The sequence below is a fragment of the Protopterus annectens genome, chromosome 4.part1, assembly GCF_019279795.1.
Source record: "Protopterus annectens isolate FY-2018-M chromosome 4.part1, PAN1.0, whole genome shotgun sequence".
NCBI classification, from domain to species: domain Eukaryota; kingdom Metazoa; phylum Chordata; order Ceratodontiformes; family Protopteridae; genus Protopterus; species Protopterus annectens.
The window spans coordinates 766,609,796-766,629,133 of NC_056734.1; the positions used below are offsets into that span (position 1 = coordinate 766,609,796).

The following is a 19,338-nucleotide window of genomic DNA, read 5'->3' on the forward strand; positions in this document are numbered from 1 at the left end:
GAAAGGGGGGGTTTGTTGAAGGGGATGATATATCCTCCGGTAATAATGCGAAGCACCCACTGATCGCTTGTTATGGATTCCCAAGCATGTGGGTGCGCCGCAAAGCGACCCCCGACTGGCTCCGGAGTTGCACAGTCTGGCAACAACTCAGGAACGCTGGTTGTATGAAGAACCACGAAAGGAATCGCGGTCTCCAGAGTTACCGGGGCCTCTGCCACCTCTGGAGCGGCGTCTTCCAAAATCCCCCCCCCCCCTGCCTCTGGAGGGGGAATCACTGGGTGGAGTAGGGAAAGACTTCTGAGATTTTCTAAACCACATTTTCCCTCCTCTCCCAGCCTTGGGGTAAGGCCTAGAAGGAGCGGAAAATCGGGCCCCAATGGCAGTCAAAGTCTTGCCCTCCTGCTCGCACCGAGTTAGTGTGTCCTTCACCTTGGGTCCAAACAAAGATGACCCATCAAAGGCGCGTGAAGGAAGACTTGAAGGCCTCCATGAGCGAACACAAGCGTAACCAGGCTTGTCTCCTGAGGGCAACGCCTGTTCCCGCTGCTCTACTCGCCCCTTCGGCTGCATATGAAATGAGCCTCATGGACGAGTTAACAATAGAAAAGAGGGTAGTCATCTGTGCGCCAACAGTCGGGGCCAGCGCCTCAGGTAGGTTACCAACAAGAGAGTCATTTAGCTCTTTGAGAAGATCCCTTTGGAGCCTCGTAAAATGACATAAGTAGTTCAGCGACCGTAAGGCAAAGGCCGCTGAAGAGAGGGTACGCTTCCCGTACCTATCCATGCTCCTAGAATCCTTATTAGGAGGATGAATAGACGTTGAAGCCTCTGCCACGTCCTGCTGTGTGGCAGAAGCCACCACCAAAGCATCTACAGGCACACCCTTTGTGAGAAACTCCTTCTGGGGGCTGACAAATGTATTGGGCCTCGCAGGCACCGGTTCCACAGAATCAGGGTGTTCCCACGCCCTTCGAGAAACCAAATCAAGGAGTTCATCAAAGGGCGGAGACACCCAGGAGGCGGAAGGCTGGGCCCCAAAGGCCTTGAGGAAGACTGACTCCTCAGCTGAAGGGGTTTTGGCTTGCCAGTCACCTCTCTGTCTCAGAATCTCCAAGATGTCTGAGAAGGAGATATCATCCGAAGATGATTTGGGAGACCCTTCTGCGTCATCGAGGTCAGTATCCGATGTAACAGACTCATCTTGGGAGTCTACGTGCTTCCTCTTACACAGTTTCTTCCTTGGTGGTTCGTCCGAAGCAGATTCGGACGGACCACCCGGAAGAAGGGAACTGCCGATGGGGGTATCCTCAGGCCCTGGGGCCCCGCTGCCGGGGGGCTGCAACACAACAGAGGCACCAGTCTCCAATTCTAGGGATGGTGAGGTAGAATCTTGTTGAACCGGCAAAGACATGGCTAGCGCGCTCCTCATGACCTCAAAGGCCGGACCTCCAGAATCCAAGGAGGTCGCTGGTCTAGAGGCCACGATGGCACCAGGAATTCCAGCAGCTGATGCTCCAAGAGGAAGACTAGGTACCGAAGCACCCAAACCTAAAGTGTTCCCTTCGGCTCCGGCTGTAGAAGTCGCAGTGCCAAACCCTGAACCGGAGGACAGGGTAGGAAGCACAGTCGGAACCGAGAGGCCTGTAAGGGGTCTCTGCTCTGACCGTATGGCTCCACATTGCTCCACCACCACCGGCTCCAACGGCTCCGAAGAGGTTGGAGGAGGAATCAAATGTGTTGGAGGAGGGATCGGCTCCGAAGCAAACTGTGCTGGAGCCGAGACCATTTTAGTAAACACTGGAGATTGGAATAGCCTCTGTAAAACCCTATCCAGGTCCGAATCTGAAAGTCTCGAGGATTTAGAGGAGGTAGATAATCGAGAAGACTTTCCTCTCGGCTCCGAGAGAAGGGGACCGGCTCCGAAACGGCTCCAATGCTATCGGCGCAGACTCCACCACAGCATGGACCACCATCGGCACCGAAGGAGCCTTCTTCGGAGCCGAGGGGGAAGAGTCTGAGCTGCACACTTCCACCGGCTCCGAAGCCATTGGAACCGATGGAGGTGATTCACCTCTCGATACTCCCACTTGCGGCTCCGAAGGCAATGGAGCCGAAGTAGGAGGTATCGAGGCAGACCCTCGGCCCCGAAGTCAGTGGAGCCGAGGAAGAAGAGGTCAATTTTGTCTTTTTAGAAGTCGGCTCCGACGGACTTGTCGGTGCCGACGATCTTTTCTTTTTGGAAGCAACAGGTGGATTTAAGGCTTCCTCAAAAGAAGGTTTGATAAGCCCTTTCAATATCAACTTGTTCTTGCGTTCTTGAAGAACTCTAGCGGAGAACGCATGACAGACGCTGCAAGTCTCTTGCAGATGTTTCGGCCCCAAACAATAAACACAGACTGAATGACTGTCTGTAATGGACATCTTGTAATTGCACCGAGTGCATTTTTTAAAACCTGACTTTTGTTCCTTAGACATGATACAAGCCACAACAAGTAAAAAACTCTATGGAAATCTTACTCAACAAGTATAGCACTATACACAAAAAAAGCGCCAACTGAACAGCGCGAGACACACTGGCTCGAGTACCGGTGAAAGTTTACCTCACAGTTTGAAAACAGTTAAACGGCCCAAAGCCCTCTAATTTAAACGGGCTTTGCCCGAAAAACAACTAACCAAAAGTTAATTAAACCTAATAGCACTCAAAGGTAGGACAAAGGCCCTCTAACTTAAATGGGCCTTGCCCGACAGAATAAATCAAATTTTGGAAACACTCAAGCACTCCAACAAAACTTAAGAAATAGTAAGAAATAGTAAGCAATAGCTGTTAAAACAGCTGTTTGGTTTATATAGGCAAAAAAATTCCCTAGGTCAAGGACCAATAAGGTAAAAAGAACCACTTAGCTCCAGCCAAGTCGAGACCACGTCCAGCTTGTTAAGCGGCAAACGAGATCTGAGGAAGCAGGTGTAGTGCATCCTGGGATAGGGAGTAGCCCAGCCAATGAGAGACTTCGTGCTAGTGTATTAGTTGCCGAGTCGGAGCCGATGGATCGGCTCCGAACCCATCTGTCATGAATGTAGGCGAGATAGGATCCCATTACATCATCTGTTATCTCTCAGCTTTCTAAGTTTATAAAGTGGAATATTTTAGAAATTATCCCTATATTGGGTCATTGTCCCACATTTGTTTAGGCATGTTCTCTGGTTAAAGTGGAAGGAATGACTGGCATGTATTTTATTGCTTTTTGGAGTGAGTGGACATTGCTGCCCTGAGGTAGCAGAAGAGGCAGATTTTAGCAAGGGATAGGGTTTGAGGGCTCATCTTTGTTTCAGTTCTTGTAAAGACAAGGTGATTAATTTATTTTCTTTTGCAGATTGCGGAGATACGGAATTTGAGCGGGCTAGGTTGGTGACCTGAAGGAAAGGGATTCGGAAGTGATGGAGACCATTTCCATGGATGTCCCAGTCACTTGGGGGTGCTCGATGAGGTCACAGATGGGAGACCGCTAGTGAGCAGCGGTTAGTGCCCTGATGAAATGGTTTCAAAAGGTAATAGATTCTGCTTGTGTGGATGTTTTGATTGCTGGAGTATTACACAATGAGGTTGCAGGGTGGAGGTATGTTTGGAGCAGAGTAATGCAGTGCTGGGGATTTTTTATAAGGAATTTGGGGTTTACAGGTGGGGAAAGCCACAACAGTCATAGGATCATAGGAAGCTATGAGGTTAATGGTTTTAGGGCCCTTGTAAGCTAGCCAAGTTCAGTTTCTTATTTCCACATACTGCTCCCATTGTCCTTCAGGAGGGACATGGGTCGAACCTCTGGGGTGTATTTGCATTTACCCATCCAGTTGTTTTGCAGAGAGATAAGGAGGTGTTTTGTCTGATATGCGGTGGGTGTTTTATTCCAAACGTGGCATTTTCTGGGAGACAACTTTATCCCTCAAGCAGGTTTTATTAATGCCGCATATCAGGTTAAAGTTTTAGAGTGAGTAACACGCGTACCATTTGACTTCTGCCTTGGGCTGGCAGGAGGTGTTTGGTGTAGTTATGACCTTTATGAGCAGATAGGGTTTGAGGGAGCATTGTGGATGCCTTGAGGGGTCATGTGTGGAACTGGATATTTTGTTGGCCAAGTAGAAGTTAGAAGGCTTATGCAAGGCATTTATTTGGGATTCTTTACAGATGTAGAACATGTTTACTTCCATAACAGAAACAAAGGTAACAACTGGAAAGAAAGGTTTGAGGGGAAGCTGGGGTAAAGCAGCAGATTAAAGATGTTCTTCAGCTTTTGGGTTACTTAGTTGCATGTCAGCTGATTTAATCAAGTTGATTTGGGTAGGGGTTAATAAGCTAGTGCATTTTATCATTGTGTTGCCCTTGGAGCAATTCACTGGGATGGCCTTTGGGGCAGATGGATAGTGTTCATCAGGGGGTTTTGCTCTTGTTTACAAATGTTATGGGAGGGATGGGGTTGGAGGCATAACTGGGGGGGGGTTGTGGCTTGAGGGACGGCAGACAGAGGAACAATGGGGGATGCAGAATATTTGGAGTTTAAATTGAATCTGGCATAGGTTTAAGCGAGAGTTGTTGGGGTTAGGGTGCATTTTCATTTGTGTAATATGACAGTGATATGGGTTGTGTTGTTCATATTTGAAGTGTCAGTTTGTGTTAAGGATAAAGGTTTACTGCAGGAGTTTGGGGCAAGTTTTTTAAATAGAGTATAACATAGGGAATTGCTAGATTTGTTAAATGTGTGTTACAGCTGTTGGTGGGAAGGCCTTTTTGGTGGGAAAGATTTAGTTATTTGTCAGGTGGGGGTGCAAGCTCAGACAGTTCAATTGGTCAATGAGGATTTAACTGTAAGTACTGGAGTGGCACAGGTGACAAAGCTAAGTGAACTTAATAAATCTTGGTCGATGGTTCATTGGTTTAAACGGTTGGGGTAGGTTGATAGTGTGGAGATTGACAAACTTTGGCTATTGTCAAGATAGGTGTTATGGCGGGGGTGGTGTTGGGAAATGGAGGTTCATGGGGTACAGTTTATGACATTTATTTTAAGGATGTATTTTTGTCATTTAGAAAGTGGTTTTGTTGGTTAGCCAATGCTATGATGGTCATTATATTTCACTGCTTGTACTGGATACCTGGTGTGATGGCAGGATTACTCAAATTGATTTTGAATGGACATTTCAATTTGGTCATTATACACTGATTGGCAAATAGGACTGCAGTTAGGCATGATGGTAGGCGATTGCCCTTGTGTGGTTTCATGTGGCATTGGGATTAATATTTGGGACTCATTAAAATATTGCTAGTTGGAATAAGTAAGAATTTAGGTAATATACAGAAGTTGTACAAGGTTATGGTTATTTCTTTCATATAGGAGAGGGATCATTTTAACCATTTAGTCAACTGGTGGCTTTGGTCCTTATACAACAGGGCTTTTGGGGTTGATGACAAGGATCTAGTTTGGCTTAGAGAGGATGACAGACACCGAATGATGGTTGGCTTAACCTCCCACTTTATGGGTGGTTAGGTTGCAGGAAATTTTAGTAGGATGGAGGGGGAGCAACCTGGTCAGGCTGGTAGTGGAGAACAGGGACAGGCTTGCCCTCTTCTGTTTCCCCTCTGCTGTTGGATGTTCATTTCAATGAGCTGGGAAAGGAAAGTGTGCAGTTGGAGACTACTTGAGAAATAAATAAGCAACCGGAGGTAAGAATGCTGCTTATTGGTTTGGATGTTTAATTCAATAAGTGGTAAATGAAGTGAGTGATGGGACACTGTTTCATAAGTAAAATAAACGAGCAGAGGTAAGGATGTTGTTTATTTGGTTGGATGTGTAATTTAATAAATGGCATATGAAGTCAGTGGTGGGACACTGCTTCATAAGTAAAGTGAGTGAGTGGAGGTATAGATGCTGCTTACTGGGTCAGGATGAGTGTAGTTACGCTGTCCTGATTAACATTACATGGATGTTTTATGCTATGATTAAAATCAGCTATACTATGTTTCATTTATAATAAATAAATATCTGTTAACAAAGTTATGTTTATGGAGGTTTAATAAAGGTCGTCAAATGTCATTCGGTGTGATGTGTTTATAGAAAGGGACCAGGACAAAATAAGGTTTGGTAATAAACCAATTTTTCCAGGGACATCTTCAAAGGGGGGTGGGTTAGATAAATATATTAGAGGATGTTAAGAGGGTAGGAGAGGATGAAGGGGTTAAAGGAAATGAGAATGACTGGGAGGAAATGAGGTAAGGGTAGGGAGGGGCTTAAGGGATTTATGCAACATTTTGGAGTGAACTTGTTGTCTGCCCTCCCTCCACCTTTTTGATGGTATAGTGGGTATTGTGGTTATATCAGTGCAGGTAGGGTGGAGAAGAGGGATAGGCTTGTCTTCTTCTGTTCCCCCTTTGTGTTGGATGTTCAATTCAATAAGTTGGGAAAGAAGAGAGAATGGTTGTGCTGCTTGATAAGTAAATAAGCAAGCAGAAATAAGGACGCTGCTTATTGGTTAGGATGTTTAATTCAGTAAGTGGTAAATGAAATGAATGAGTGATGGGATGCTTAAGTAAAATAAGCGAATGGATGTAAGGACACTGTTTATTTGGTTGGATATGTAATTTAATAAATGGTAAATAAAGTGAGTGAAGGGATTCTGCTTCATAAGTAAAGTAAGTGAGTGGAGGTATAGACATGGCTTACTGGGTCAGGATGAGTGAAGTTATGCTGTCCTGATTAACATTACATGGATGTGTATCCCATTCTTGCTAACTTTGAGACACTAGTGGAAAGGGACAGTCGTAAAACATTTAATGTCCAGAACAAGAAAAGTTGCTTGCAGATATTAGAAGGGAGGGTGACATCAGGATTATGAAGATTGATAAGGGGGGTGGGGTTGTCCTCATGGAGGAATGGATTTACACAAGGAAAATGTTAAAAATCTTACATGAGGACTGTAAATACCAGGAGTTCTCTAGAAGTGAGATTAATCTGGCTTATAGAAACCTGGATTTGATCCTGGAAGATAATTTGCTTCAGGGGGTTACTGACAGACAGCTATACGATTTTTTGTGGGTTCCTAAGCCAGTGATTCCTGGTTTTTGTGGGATTCCTAAAACCCACAAGGAAATCCAAAATCCCCCCTTTGAGACCTATTGTCTCTTCCACCGGTTCTAAGACACAGCCCTTGGCCCTATATTTTGACAAGTTAAAACCCTTCTATGGGTTGTTTCACCACATTTTAATTGACTCATGGGACTTTTTGAATAAGTTCAAGGAAGTGGATTTTAATGGAGATTACAGTTTCCTTACAATAGACATCAAGGATTTATTTAGTGTGATTCCCCAGGACAATGGTCTAGTCTGATTTGAGGAGATTGTGGGTTTTGACTTCCTCTCCCCCCTGGAATTTCAGTTATTGCTTGAGAACATGGAATTGGTGCTCAGTAATAACTTTTTGTTTTTTCAAGAAGCATACTATAAGCAGATTGGGGTGGGGGGTTTGCTATGGGGGCCTCGTACCCTGATTTTTGCCTGGTTCCTATTAAATGATCAAAGATGCATTCTTTCAAAGGCATCTTGATCGATTGATCGAACTTGAAAGCATGAAAAGGAAAATAGTGAAACGGCATATAAGCAAATTCTTTCCTGGGAAAGAAATAGATTGGCTGCTTCCGTTACTTTGTCGTTTTCGTGACTGTAGTGCGATCTCGGAGTTGGTATATTTAAGTAGGGTGGTGGGGGGTACAATCCCACACATCAGGGTGGTACGGGGGGGGGGGTGAAGCCTCCCCACTTTATGTAATGTTTTACAATTTTTTTCCCTTGGAAAAAAATCACTGCTCTAAGCATTCGAGATTGTAAGCTTTCGCTTACATGGGTTTGATAAATCATCATCATTCACTTTTTTAAGCATTCGATGATTTAACATAGAGCCATTTTTACCAATACAGTTCTTCTGTATTGGTAGCAGCATTTTCTATTCACCTCACCCTTCTATGAGCACATGAGATGTTATTTCCGTTACCTGGATGATATTTTTATTGTGTGGAAAGGACCGAAGTTGATTATTGCACCCTTCTTTGATTTTATTAACCACACTACCAATTTTTTGGAATTTACATCCAGTGTGACGGAGGATGATGTTCACTTTTTGGATGTGCAGATGAGGAAAGAGCTTAGATACAACAGGTATGTCTCTTCTGTATATCGCAAAAATATTTCTCCATTTCTTATCTCCACTTTAAGAGAGAACATCTGTATTCACAGAAAAGGAACACTGACAAGGGGCCAAATGGTCAGGACAGCTCGCATGACCACAACTCAAGGATGAATTGATTTCCAAACTAGAGTATATAGGTGAACTTTTTGTCAAGCGTGGGTACCCTGAATCCTTGTTTTTTTCTCTGACTGATAAGATTTTACAAGAATGGGGAACTAAATACATGCCCATTTTGCCCACTGATAATCGGGGGGGGGGCAGTTTCTGATATTACTGTGTCAATTAATACACAGATGGAAGGGCTACCAATGTACCCCCCCATAAAGACATCTATTTTGTGATGAACTTCCATCGGGACACCTATCTTACGAAAAACGTCATACAGATTTATTGGGATATTTTTGCTAATATGCCCAACAGCCTCAATGTGTTTTCTGGGAAACTGAAATACAGTCAGAGAAAGGGATGGAATTTCAAACATATTTTTGAAAGTTGTAAATCCGATTCAACCCCTAGATTAAGGGCAGGGATACACAAATGTGGAAGGTGCCCCCAGTGCCCTTATGTAGCCAATGTAGATGGACTGCATGTTAGGGGACCTGTTGGATTATTAAAGAGCAAGGGGTACTTCAACTGTCACTCTTAAGGGGTAGTATATACCTGGCCTATTGCTCCTTATGTTTTACATTTTACATTGGCAAAACAGAGAGAACCCTAAGACAGAAAATGTATGAATATCTGTACGAGGCAACAAGGAGAAAAGGAAACTAATGCATTATTCAAATACACTTCGGTGTGTGTGGATTATTCCTTTAAATTTTGGGTGTTGGCGCAGGTAAAACCCTTTGAAAGAGGGGAGATTGGGAAATGAGTTTAGAGTATTGTGAGTTACTGTGGCAACTAAAGTCTGGTGCCTGTTCAGCCCCTGGCTTAAATGAACATTATTCTACCAGCTCTGAAGAAAAGAGCTTTAAAGTAGAATTTACCTAGTACATGCTGTGTTTCACTATTTCCATGTTCAATGACCTTGTTTGTTATATTTACATTTTATTTTTATTACTTGACCACATTCTGGTTTTTGTATTTTATATCTTGTAGCAAAATTGCTGCTATACTTTTAACACATTTTTCACAAGTCACTTGACTGGTTTTTGACCAATGGAGAATTGTCATTTTAACTAGCTTGATTATTTAAGGATTGATTAATTAGTGCTGTGTTATTCTGCAGAAGTTCCCTTGAGGAATGTTGTTCCTTCGGCTTTTCCCAGTTAGGGGTCACCACAGCAGATCTCTGGTCCACTAATGATTGGCAGTAGATTTTTACGGTGCCGAGGTGCCAGCTCGATGCCCAACCTTCAATGAAGGCACACCCATTCACGCATGTCTTTTGAACGCCACTCGACTGCGGGGAGGATATGGAGACTCCACACACAAGGCACTCCAGCCGAGAATTGAACGAGAGAACCTCTTGCTGTGAGGCGACAACGCTACCGCTGCTGCACCACCGCTGGAAATTCCCTTGAGGAATGAAAGCACTAAATCTGTTGGTACGTTGGATATATCACAGGATTCATTTCACATTATTTCTGCAGTTTGGTGGATTTTTGGACTTTCTTGGTGACCAGTGTGCCTGAGTATAGTCCTAGTGATTTGTGTTCTTTCACTCAGTTACTTTTTACCTTTTGCTTTCTTAGTTGTAATTAAAAAATATTGGTTAACAAAGTTATGTTTATGGAAGTTTAATACAGGTCATCAAATGTCATTTGGTGTGATGTGTTTATTGAAGGGGGCCGGGACAAAGACTTAATTACTAGGCTGAGCCAAGCTTTTCCCTGAGATTTAATCATTTGGAAACGTTTATCTAGAGGTGTATAGGGAGAAGAAGTCAAAGCTCTCTTGTTTGAGTTAGCAGCTAGAAAAAAATGCAGATGGGTCAATTGACAAAGCAGCATTGACAGCTGCAAGATCAGAGTGCACACTGTATTTCCTCATAGCCTTTTTAGGAACTGTAACTACTGAAAGGAGTTTTACATACAGTTTTATAGACATCTTCTAATGTCAATAACAGAGGAGGAACAAACATCCTCAAAAGATCATAAACTCTGCCAAGTCTCTGGCACAGCTCCAGGGCTTTGAGTCAAATGCATCTCTAAAGCCAGCTAGCATCTGTGGAAAGGTGAACACTTGGCTTGGGTTTCTGAACTGGATCAGTTTACGAAGAATCAGATTGGATGGACTCAGATTGTTCACTACTGTCTGTATCAGACTCCATATCAAAAGCTGTGGTTTTAGACTGATCTCTAGAGAGAGTAGCCCCACAGTCATTCTGGCTAGAGGTATATAATCCGAGATTAGGTAACTGTAAAGTAGTCTTAGTTAAGAAAACCTAGGTGACTGTAAAGTAGTCCTAGTTAAGAAAACCACATCAGTCCTATATATAGTAACATACTGATTGTTTGTCAAGTGGTGAAGTTGTCTCTTACAATGAACTACACTAGTGGAGAACATATTGGGGGACAGAGTATTATGTTTGACAAGAGGGTCTCTTACCATGGACCCCTCCAGCAACTAAAGGGTTTGGTTCTCCCATACCTGAAACATGTTCTGGAACAACCCTGGAGGACATATCTGACCCCTGTACCATAGAGGACTACAGGCTCACACCAGGGTGGGGGTATTGGTAAAAAGGTAATTGGTCTGCAAGCTATCTTAAGGCAACAACAGATTCACAAACTGTTGTCTGAGGCATGCTTTTCCTGATTTTTTTTTTCTTTTTGGATACAACTGAATTTGACTGGGGTGGGGGCAGCTGTATCAGGATCCATCAAGTCAGCGGGGAAAATATGCTGACACTATTAAGGTAAGCGCTAATAGAAAATATAAACTATGTTCCCACTCACCAAGGTACTGCTAAAGTGCATAAAATAGAGCAGAAACAGTTTAAATTATGCTAAGTCTTGTTTTACAGTCTGCACAGTATAGTAAACAGCACCACATACAGTTACAATACCAAAGTAAAATTCATTTGTCTAAATAGTGGCAAAAAAATAAAACGCATGCCCTGGAAGCAAATAGAATACATTTAAAACAGCATACATAAGCATTTACTTAGAGATTCCCTTGTCAGTAGTGAAAAAAATCTCCACATCTACAGAAAATGCAGATAACGTAATTTGGGGAAAAATCATGATTTAACAATAAAAGCAGCTATAACATTTAAATCGTAAGTATAAATCATAAACGCAAATGAAAAAGATGAAAACTGCAATATGTTTTTGTCAGAACTTCAAAATGAAGCAGATAAGCAACAGGAACAACAGACCTCTTGGTCTACATGCATAAGGCAGTTCCTAGTGTTCAGCGGAAACCACACAACTTCAGGTTTCCATTCATAAAATACTTTGGAAAAGCCTATAGCTGTTTGAAAGCAGTATTAAGTATACACACAATATATTAAGTTAGAATTCTCAGAGAAATTAACCTTTTGTAGTAAATAGCAAGAATTATATATATATATATATATATATATATATATATATATATATATATATATATATATATATAAACAAAACAGAAAGAAAAACATTTAACAATAAAGAGAAAGGAAAGTTCCCAATGGGATCCTGTCTGAGTATGAAAGCAATCCTCCAATGCAGGCTGCTGGGGAGATTCATCTGTGAGAGTCCTTCAGTCGGTAGTACAACAGTAAATAACTGACTTTCTGTGACAGGGGTTAAGCTTCCCCTGATGGGAAGGGCTTAACCAATCCCCCATCAGAGAGTCAGAGGAAGGGACTCTCGTCTCTGGAAAGATGCCGGTGTGGGTTTTTGCAGGCACAGATATGATATGCCGCTGAGGCACTGCGAATGATAAACATATTTCCTTAAACCCCACTGCCCACTAATCTCATACTGAAACACAAAGGCACATATAGACATGCATTGGTACACTGACTTTGTGCTACCAACAGCACATGCTTTACTCAACACCTCTCATTACATACAAATTTTCTGATCTTGCATGTACACACACACACACTTATTCCACAACAGCTGCATACATACTGTTGACAAAATATCTTACATCAAATATGCACCATTTTCCCCAATATGACACTCGCACAGATGTTCTCTGCTATACCACTCAAACAAGCACACATACTTTTACCCAACAATTCTTCACATATATGCATTATTGTGGCACTAGATTATGAAAACTTAAGTGTTCATCAAAATATTAAAAAGTGAAGAAACTGCATGATTCCCTCTTTGACAAAAGTATCTTTTTAAATTATTGATGAAATCAAGGCAATGCCATTGCCAAGGCAGTATTATAAATGTAAACATCCTATCGCCATGCATTTTTTAACAAAAAGCTGCCCAGTCCTTAAATAAAAACAATACTGGCTGAATTGAGAGTTAGAACATATTATAAATATCAAACATGCATTCTTATACCTTGCATTCTGCTGCAATATAGCTGTAATGAACAATTACAAAAAACAAAAGTATCTACTTAGACAAAATAAGTTACATAATTTGCTATATAAAACAGATGTTTGATTTTTTTCTAAAGATGCAAGAGTAAGCTGACCGATACAGTCTAAACAAACTGATGTTTATTAACTATGTGTTATTTAAAGTGAGTTTTGATCTGCATTCCACTCTGGGCTTGATTTACAGTAAAAAGCTTAATTATTGAAACAAGCTGTCGTATAAATATTCAAACATGTGCAACGATTATGTGAACTTCCTTAGTACAGATTTTGTTTCATACAATTTCAGGTCACACTATTACTTCATGGCTGTTTCTACTGCATAACTGTTTGCTTAAAGAGAAATTGTGTTTGTTCATAAGCACACATCTAACATCATTCAAAAGATCTAATTTCCTTCAGCATTATGTCATAATGTAAGAATGTTTGCGCAAACTCCCATGAAGCATTTTAGCCCTAATTCACTACAAAATGGACATTGTGTTTGCAGAAGGAACCCAGCTGCAACATATGTGCATTCTAAATACGCACCCACTTTTTCAAAATAAAAACAAACATATCTGATCTTACCTGCTATAACTACTGAGTAAGCTATGTAAACATCAGTATGACATCCTCCAGCACTGACGACCAACAGAAGCTTATGAGATGTCAATTTTACTTAACCAGCACAGTTTTCAGTATGCCTACAGGAAAACCTGTTATGGAAGAAAAAACGTTTGGCAAGCCCAAAACCTCTGACAAAATATTTTCAGAGAGACCTGTACACTATTCTTCAACAATGACTACATTCATAATCCCCGTTTGCTATTATAAATCAACAAAACTATAAACTGTGCTTCCATTCCTCATTAGCAATGTTATTTATACGTGTCACAAGTCCTTTAAAATAGACATATGGTGCATGTATTTGTGACATCATAGAGTTTACCACATGAGAAGAAATGCACTTAAAATTAATTGGCAAAACTGATACAGTGAAAGCATTTTATAACACTCCCAACCTGGTAATTTTCTTTACTTCATTCAAACATTTTACAGAAAACTGTTGGATTAAACAAAGATGTTGTGTGTTCGGGTCCTGAAAAGGCCTTTCTACACACTGAGTTATGTTGTGAAACAAGAATGTGGGAAGTAAACACGACAATTAAATATTTTAGGGTATTCTGTAACTTACAATTTCTACAGCAGATCGTGTCTGTACTACCTTCCTTGGATCGAAAGTTTTTTTTTTTTTTTTAAACCCTCCCCATGAATATTTCTGTGCTGTATTCCTGTCTTTAAATTCAACTATTACAGTCTTATAAAATTATAATAAAGTTTACAAATAACTAGTAACACATTGCAAAGATATTTATTCACATAATTTGCATAAAAATTAATAATACTGTGGAAAAAGAAAATACATACCAAATTATTTATGGTCATGACTGTACCAAAACAGTTGTTTAAGAATGTTATACTGCAGGATTCTTATACAAATTCCTTGAATCCATAAAGTACTATTTTTCTTCCAGATCGCAAATTCGTTAAAGATTATTTGTGCATGTAACTAACTTAGTAATGATCACTTGAATACTTGCAATACAAACAGCAACAGAAAAACATGTCACTTTTATATTATTGCATCATAAATCCGATATACTCTGATTCAGTGAGTTACGTGTTATACATGAAACACTGGCCTGTGTAATATGACAGCATGAAGGAACAGTCATTTACTTCTAAACACAAGCCGTATATAGTAGCCCAGGAGTGCTACAGAATCCTGAAAGCCCAAAATCCTGAAGACCAAAATCCTGAGACTTCAAAATACTGAAAACACACAGGATACCAACACTTAGTATATTCCAACACAAGTACATACGGAAACAAATGAAACACAAACTATATTACTGTTCTCCAAGTATAAGCCCCCCACACCCCCTGCTACTTAAATATATATACTTGGAGAACAGTAATATAGTTTGTGTTTTGTTTCCATGTGTACTTGTGCTGGAATATTAAGTGTTGGTATCCTGTGTGTTTTCTGGATTTTGAGTTTTTAGTATTTTGAGTTTTCTGGATTTTGGGCTTTCAGGATTCTGTAGCGCTTCCACTAGCCCATCTGTGGCTTATGTATGCTCACAGAAGTGATACAAATGCACTGCATGATAAACTGTTGTTTTAGATTTGACATTTGAGATACTTACCTGACCACTAAATTTCAGGGAAAAGTTACTCTGAACATCTGATAGAAGCATTTTGTGATAAAGCTCATTTGGGTCAGTTCTGTCCTCTGGTTTCGTAGTTGCCTACATAAATAATCAAAAATGAGAAGCATTTTAATTTCCCAGTTTATTTTTTAGGTAGCCATTACATCTCTATATGAACACACAGTTCCTAACATTCATTAGGTTAGAGTCAATTCAATTGCTGGCCCCATTATTCTGAAAAGCCTAAATATCTTGGCATATAATGTGGCACGTGAAATATTCTGCCCTACCTCACTACTTCAGTGATAGCCAGCAAACCAAAGAACAAAAGAGGGTAATGAGATACAGTATAAATATTCTGATGAGAAGTCTCTAAAACTGAACATTCTTACAAATGTTTTCAAAATATATTTATTAGCTTGTATTTCACATTGCCATTTTTATCAGTGTTACTGTACAAAAGCAGTGCTGCTTAGCTCACTCACCATTGTGCTAGAAAAATGTCTCCCCATAGAAAGTACTTCCTGGCAAGCAGAGTATTAGTGTACAGCATCTCAAAAATTACAAAAAGGAGAGATCTCTTTAGAAGCAACATTCTATAATGCATGAGATCTACAAGTGACAAACCCTGGGATTCAGAAACTCCTGAAACACTGCACAATCCAATTCATAGTAGGACTGCACAGTACAGTAGTTATATGAAGGTGTAAGCATGTAACACAAATAGTAAGCTCACATGCAAAGCAGCAGTCTGAAGGCAAGGATGATATTATTCATGTGATCTTCCCCAGAAATTTCACCAGCATCTGAAGTGCACAGTAGATTGACTAAATGACTAACTTTACTGGTAGATTTGAGGTGTGAAGTGGAGAGAAAGTACAGTACCTGTTTTAATGGTGTACACCCATTCTCTTCAGCAGAAGGCTCAGGGCCATTAGTGCCACAATAGGTAAATACTAGAAAGTCATCCATCTGTGTGTGCGCATTTGCCTGTAAGAACAGGCCCTTTTGGATATGTTTGTATATAAACATCTGGGTATATGTACAGGTGTGCAAGGTTTTAGTGGGTGTGTGTATTTGCATGCATGCATGCATACGTTTGAAAGTACCTGTGCAACTGCACTGCATAAGCTGGTAAGGGGACACTAGTAGGATTAGGTCTACCAGTGCCATGTTTCATTGTGATACGTGACAATAAGCTGCTAGTGAGATGTTACACATTGTGGGTCTTTATGACATCTCTCCATCTCAGCTTATCAATGCTGCACTAGTAAGCAGTTTTGCATTAAACAAATAGCACTCTAGTAATTTTTTTTTCTGAATCCTGGCCAATATGTAAATAGCAAAATATAATCCATGACAGCAATGAGACAAAACAAACAGAAGCAGTAAGTTATGGCTAAGGATAAAAGTTACTGACATAACCATGCATAGAAATCAGAGTAGGCATACTGTCACTGTAAAATATTGTGTGCTAGTTTCTACAATCATTTCATTATCTCTGTAAACCATATGTGAATAATAATAAATTTATCAAAGGCGAAACAATCCTTCAAATCTAAAAAGTTAATTTATTAAAAATAGCATTACTTGCCAAAATGTTCTTTATCAAAAGTCTACACAAGATATATTTTATCATTAAGACTGTTAAAAGAGCCAGAACTAAAAGTATATAATTATTAGTAAAAAAGTTTGCAAAACTATAAAGAGAAATGTCTTAGATGCAAAAACACGTGTGTTTACAAAATATTGTAATTTTATCTAAGATTTCATATTTCCTGATGCCTAATGTCAGAAGGATTATCATATTATTTACATACCAGAAGATGCCAAATATAACAATGACTATCACTCCAGTAGAAATTAATGCTAAAGTGTGTCTAGAAGGTAAGTTAGAAAAAAATATGAAATACTTAGCCAGTTTATGTTACAAAAGAATGTGAAATGTTTAACCTCAACAAACTACAATGTTAATATTATATACCAAAGGACAATGGAGAAACAGCTGTCCTTTTTTAATATAAAGACATTTTGCTTTTCTGTTGCAGTTGAACATTTTAAGGAGAATACATGTATTCTCTAGCTATGTAGTTTTAACAATGTTATTTTTGTTTACAGCCAAATAGTAAGCAAAACTGAATAATGCACAAGTAATTAGAAGAAAAAAATATAAAAAATACCATAAGATGTATGGAATGTCTGCCATACTGTGTTTGTAGGAACAATAGAGGTGACAGATCATACAGTAGAAATGCATCTTCCTCACCACAATGTTAATAAATGCTGCAATTTGAATTATTCATCCAGTTTGGTTTCTGGATATTTTTAGTGCCCATGAATTCATAAATCAATGTTTGCAGTTCAAGTGCTTTTATTTTCCATGGATTCCTTAAAGGAATGGTATTTACTGATAAATACAATTTACAAATTGAGTACACATTGAAGTGAAAGTGTGAGCAAACATCAGAAGTTATGATCTGATACAATCTTACACGAATGGTAACTAAAATGAAGAACTGGTACAACAACCACTCCTGCACAGCAAATTAAATGAATAAAACGAAGGAGAATAGGGCATATCTAGATTATCTAAAAGCAATGATTTAGCATTTAAATGCAATGAAGCAAAATAATATGCTTTTTATCAAAAGCAGTAAATGACAATAACAGACTTAATCATATACATCTTAGTATACACAATGTGTAATAAAATCCAACAGCAATACAGCATGTTGGTCTTGCTTTTGCTCTGTCCAGGGGACAGCAAAGCTTTTAAGGGGACTTCTATTTAAATAAAAGAATCTCATTATCCCTCATCTGTGAGTACAGTATTCATTTATATCCAATATAACTAGCTAGCCTTATCTATTTAACATTTGTTGACCTGGAAAGTCCAACTAGGACAGAGCCTATTTTCAGCAGATGCCCAGGGAGAAACGCTCAGACGCATATCCAGTATAACTATGTGTAGCACTTTCCTTCCATTTTATTAGCATGGCATATTTTTGCAATGGCTTTCATAAGAGAACCACGGAACTCAGTGATAGCCCATCTCATGAAGATGCAACTTATCATGACTGAGCTCCTTTCCTCCATGGAATTGTGACTAGGGACATAGTTTGGAATAAAATGGGGTGAAGGACCAAGTCAATAACTGGTGGGTTCGAGAGGTGAAGCCCATCATAAAAATAATTATTCACCTACATACTCAAGGTAATACTTGAAGACCTGAATTTTGATGAGCTAAAATTAATTCCTTCATAAGAGACTGGTGCATAATTTTCTGATTGAATAGCATACTGCACTTCCAAAATACAAGCAGTGCGATAAAAAAATCAACATGTACTGAATGATGAAATGATGATACAGTGAACTACCACTCACCAAGTGTAAGACATTCAAACATGTGTCGACAGTCTGCTGCTGTCTCAAGTGCAAAAAAGTAAAACTCCTCCCCGTAATCTCCTCCTGATAAATGTATCCTTATATCTTCCCTGTGCAATCCCAAGAATCACCAATGGTACTGCAGGAATGACATCATCAAAATAATTACATCATTCACCTGACATACATGCAGCATCTCCCCAGCAGAATACTGTAGTTTGTAGGGTGCCACTAATTAAATTATCACCCAATCAATTGTAGAAACTTGCTGTATAGTAAAAGCAAATCAACATTAAGGAATATATTAATCTGCAGGATGTAAACAAATCACATACCCACAAAATAATTAATACCTGAGCTTTCATGTAACAGAAAAAAATCTCTCACTGGCATGAGTATGCAAAAAATGATTCTTCGGTGGGTAATAAATTATGAATGTCTGCACAGCTGACATTTTTAATGCATATGTTTAAAATATCAATGTTCAAAGGGTATGTGTTTGCAATTTGGAGTGATAAGGAGACATGAATGATGTTTAACCTAAAAAAGGCATTATTTTTATTTTTTCCCCCTTGCTCCATTAAGGCATTTATTTTCTGAGCCCCTGGTTTCACTTAGCATCCATCCATGTACTGAACTGCTCTAACATCCAGCCTAGGCCAGCTATACTTCTAGGCTAGTAAGTGGTGACCATTGCCCAATTGGTTGCTTGTAGGAGCAAATCATATGCTAGGACAACAGACTGTCTGGCTCCATTGTCATTCTGAAGTACACAGGCAGACTGAAGAATTCTTTCCTCTTCCTGTCTCCTTATTCACCAGAGCTGTATGTACAGTGATCTAACCTCTTTGCATCACTCCTCCAACAAACTAACCACCCAAGATCATTTTGATGTGTTCCGCATTCATCTAAGTAACAAAAATGTGCTAGGTGTGAACCCACACTTAAAATTCAGGCAAATGCTTGTGGACTTTTATCCCACTGTGCTTACCCTATTTAGCAGTTTAAAGCCTATGCTTAGTCTCAACATCTGCATCA

At 39.9% G+C, this 19,338-nt stretch overlaps 1 protein-coding gene across 1 annotated transcript in view; it reads right to left on the reverse strand.

Moving 5' to 3' along the window:
• MME (membrane metalloendopeptidase) overlaps positions 1-19,338 on the reverse strand; it is a 1,194,620-nt gene that overhangs the window by 516,371 nt on the left and 658,911 nt on the right. The window contains exon 9 of the mRNA XM_044070514.1: positions 14,914-15,015. Within this exon, the coding sequence (XP_043926449.1) occupies positions 14,914-15,015 (102 nt within the window). The remainder of the gene's footprint in view (positions 1-14,913; positions 15,016-19,338) is intronic.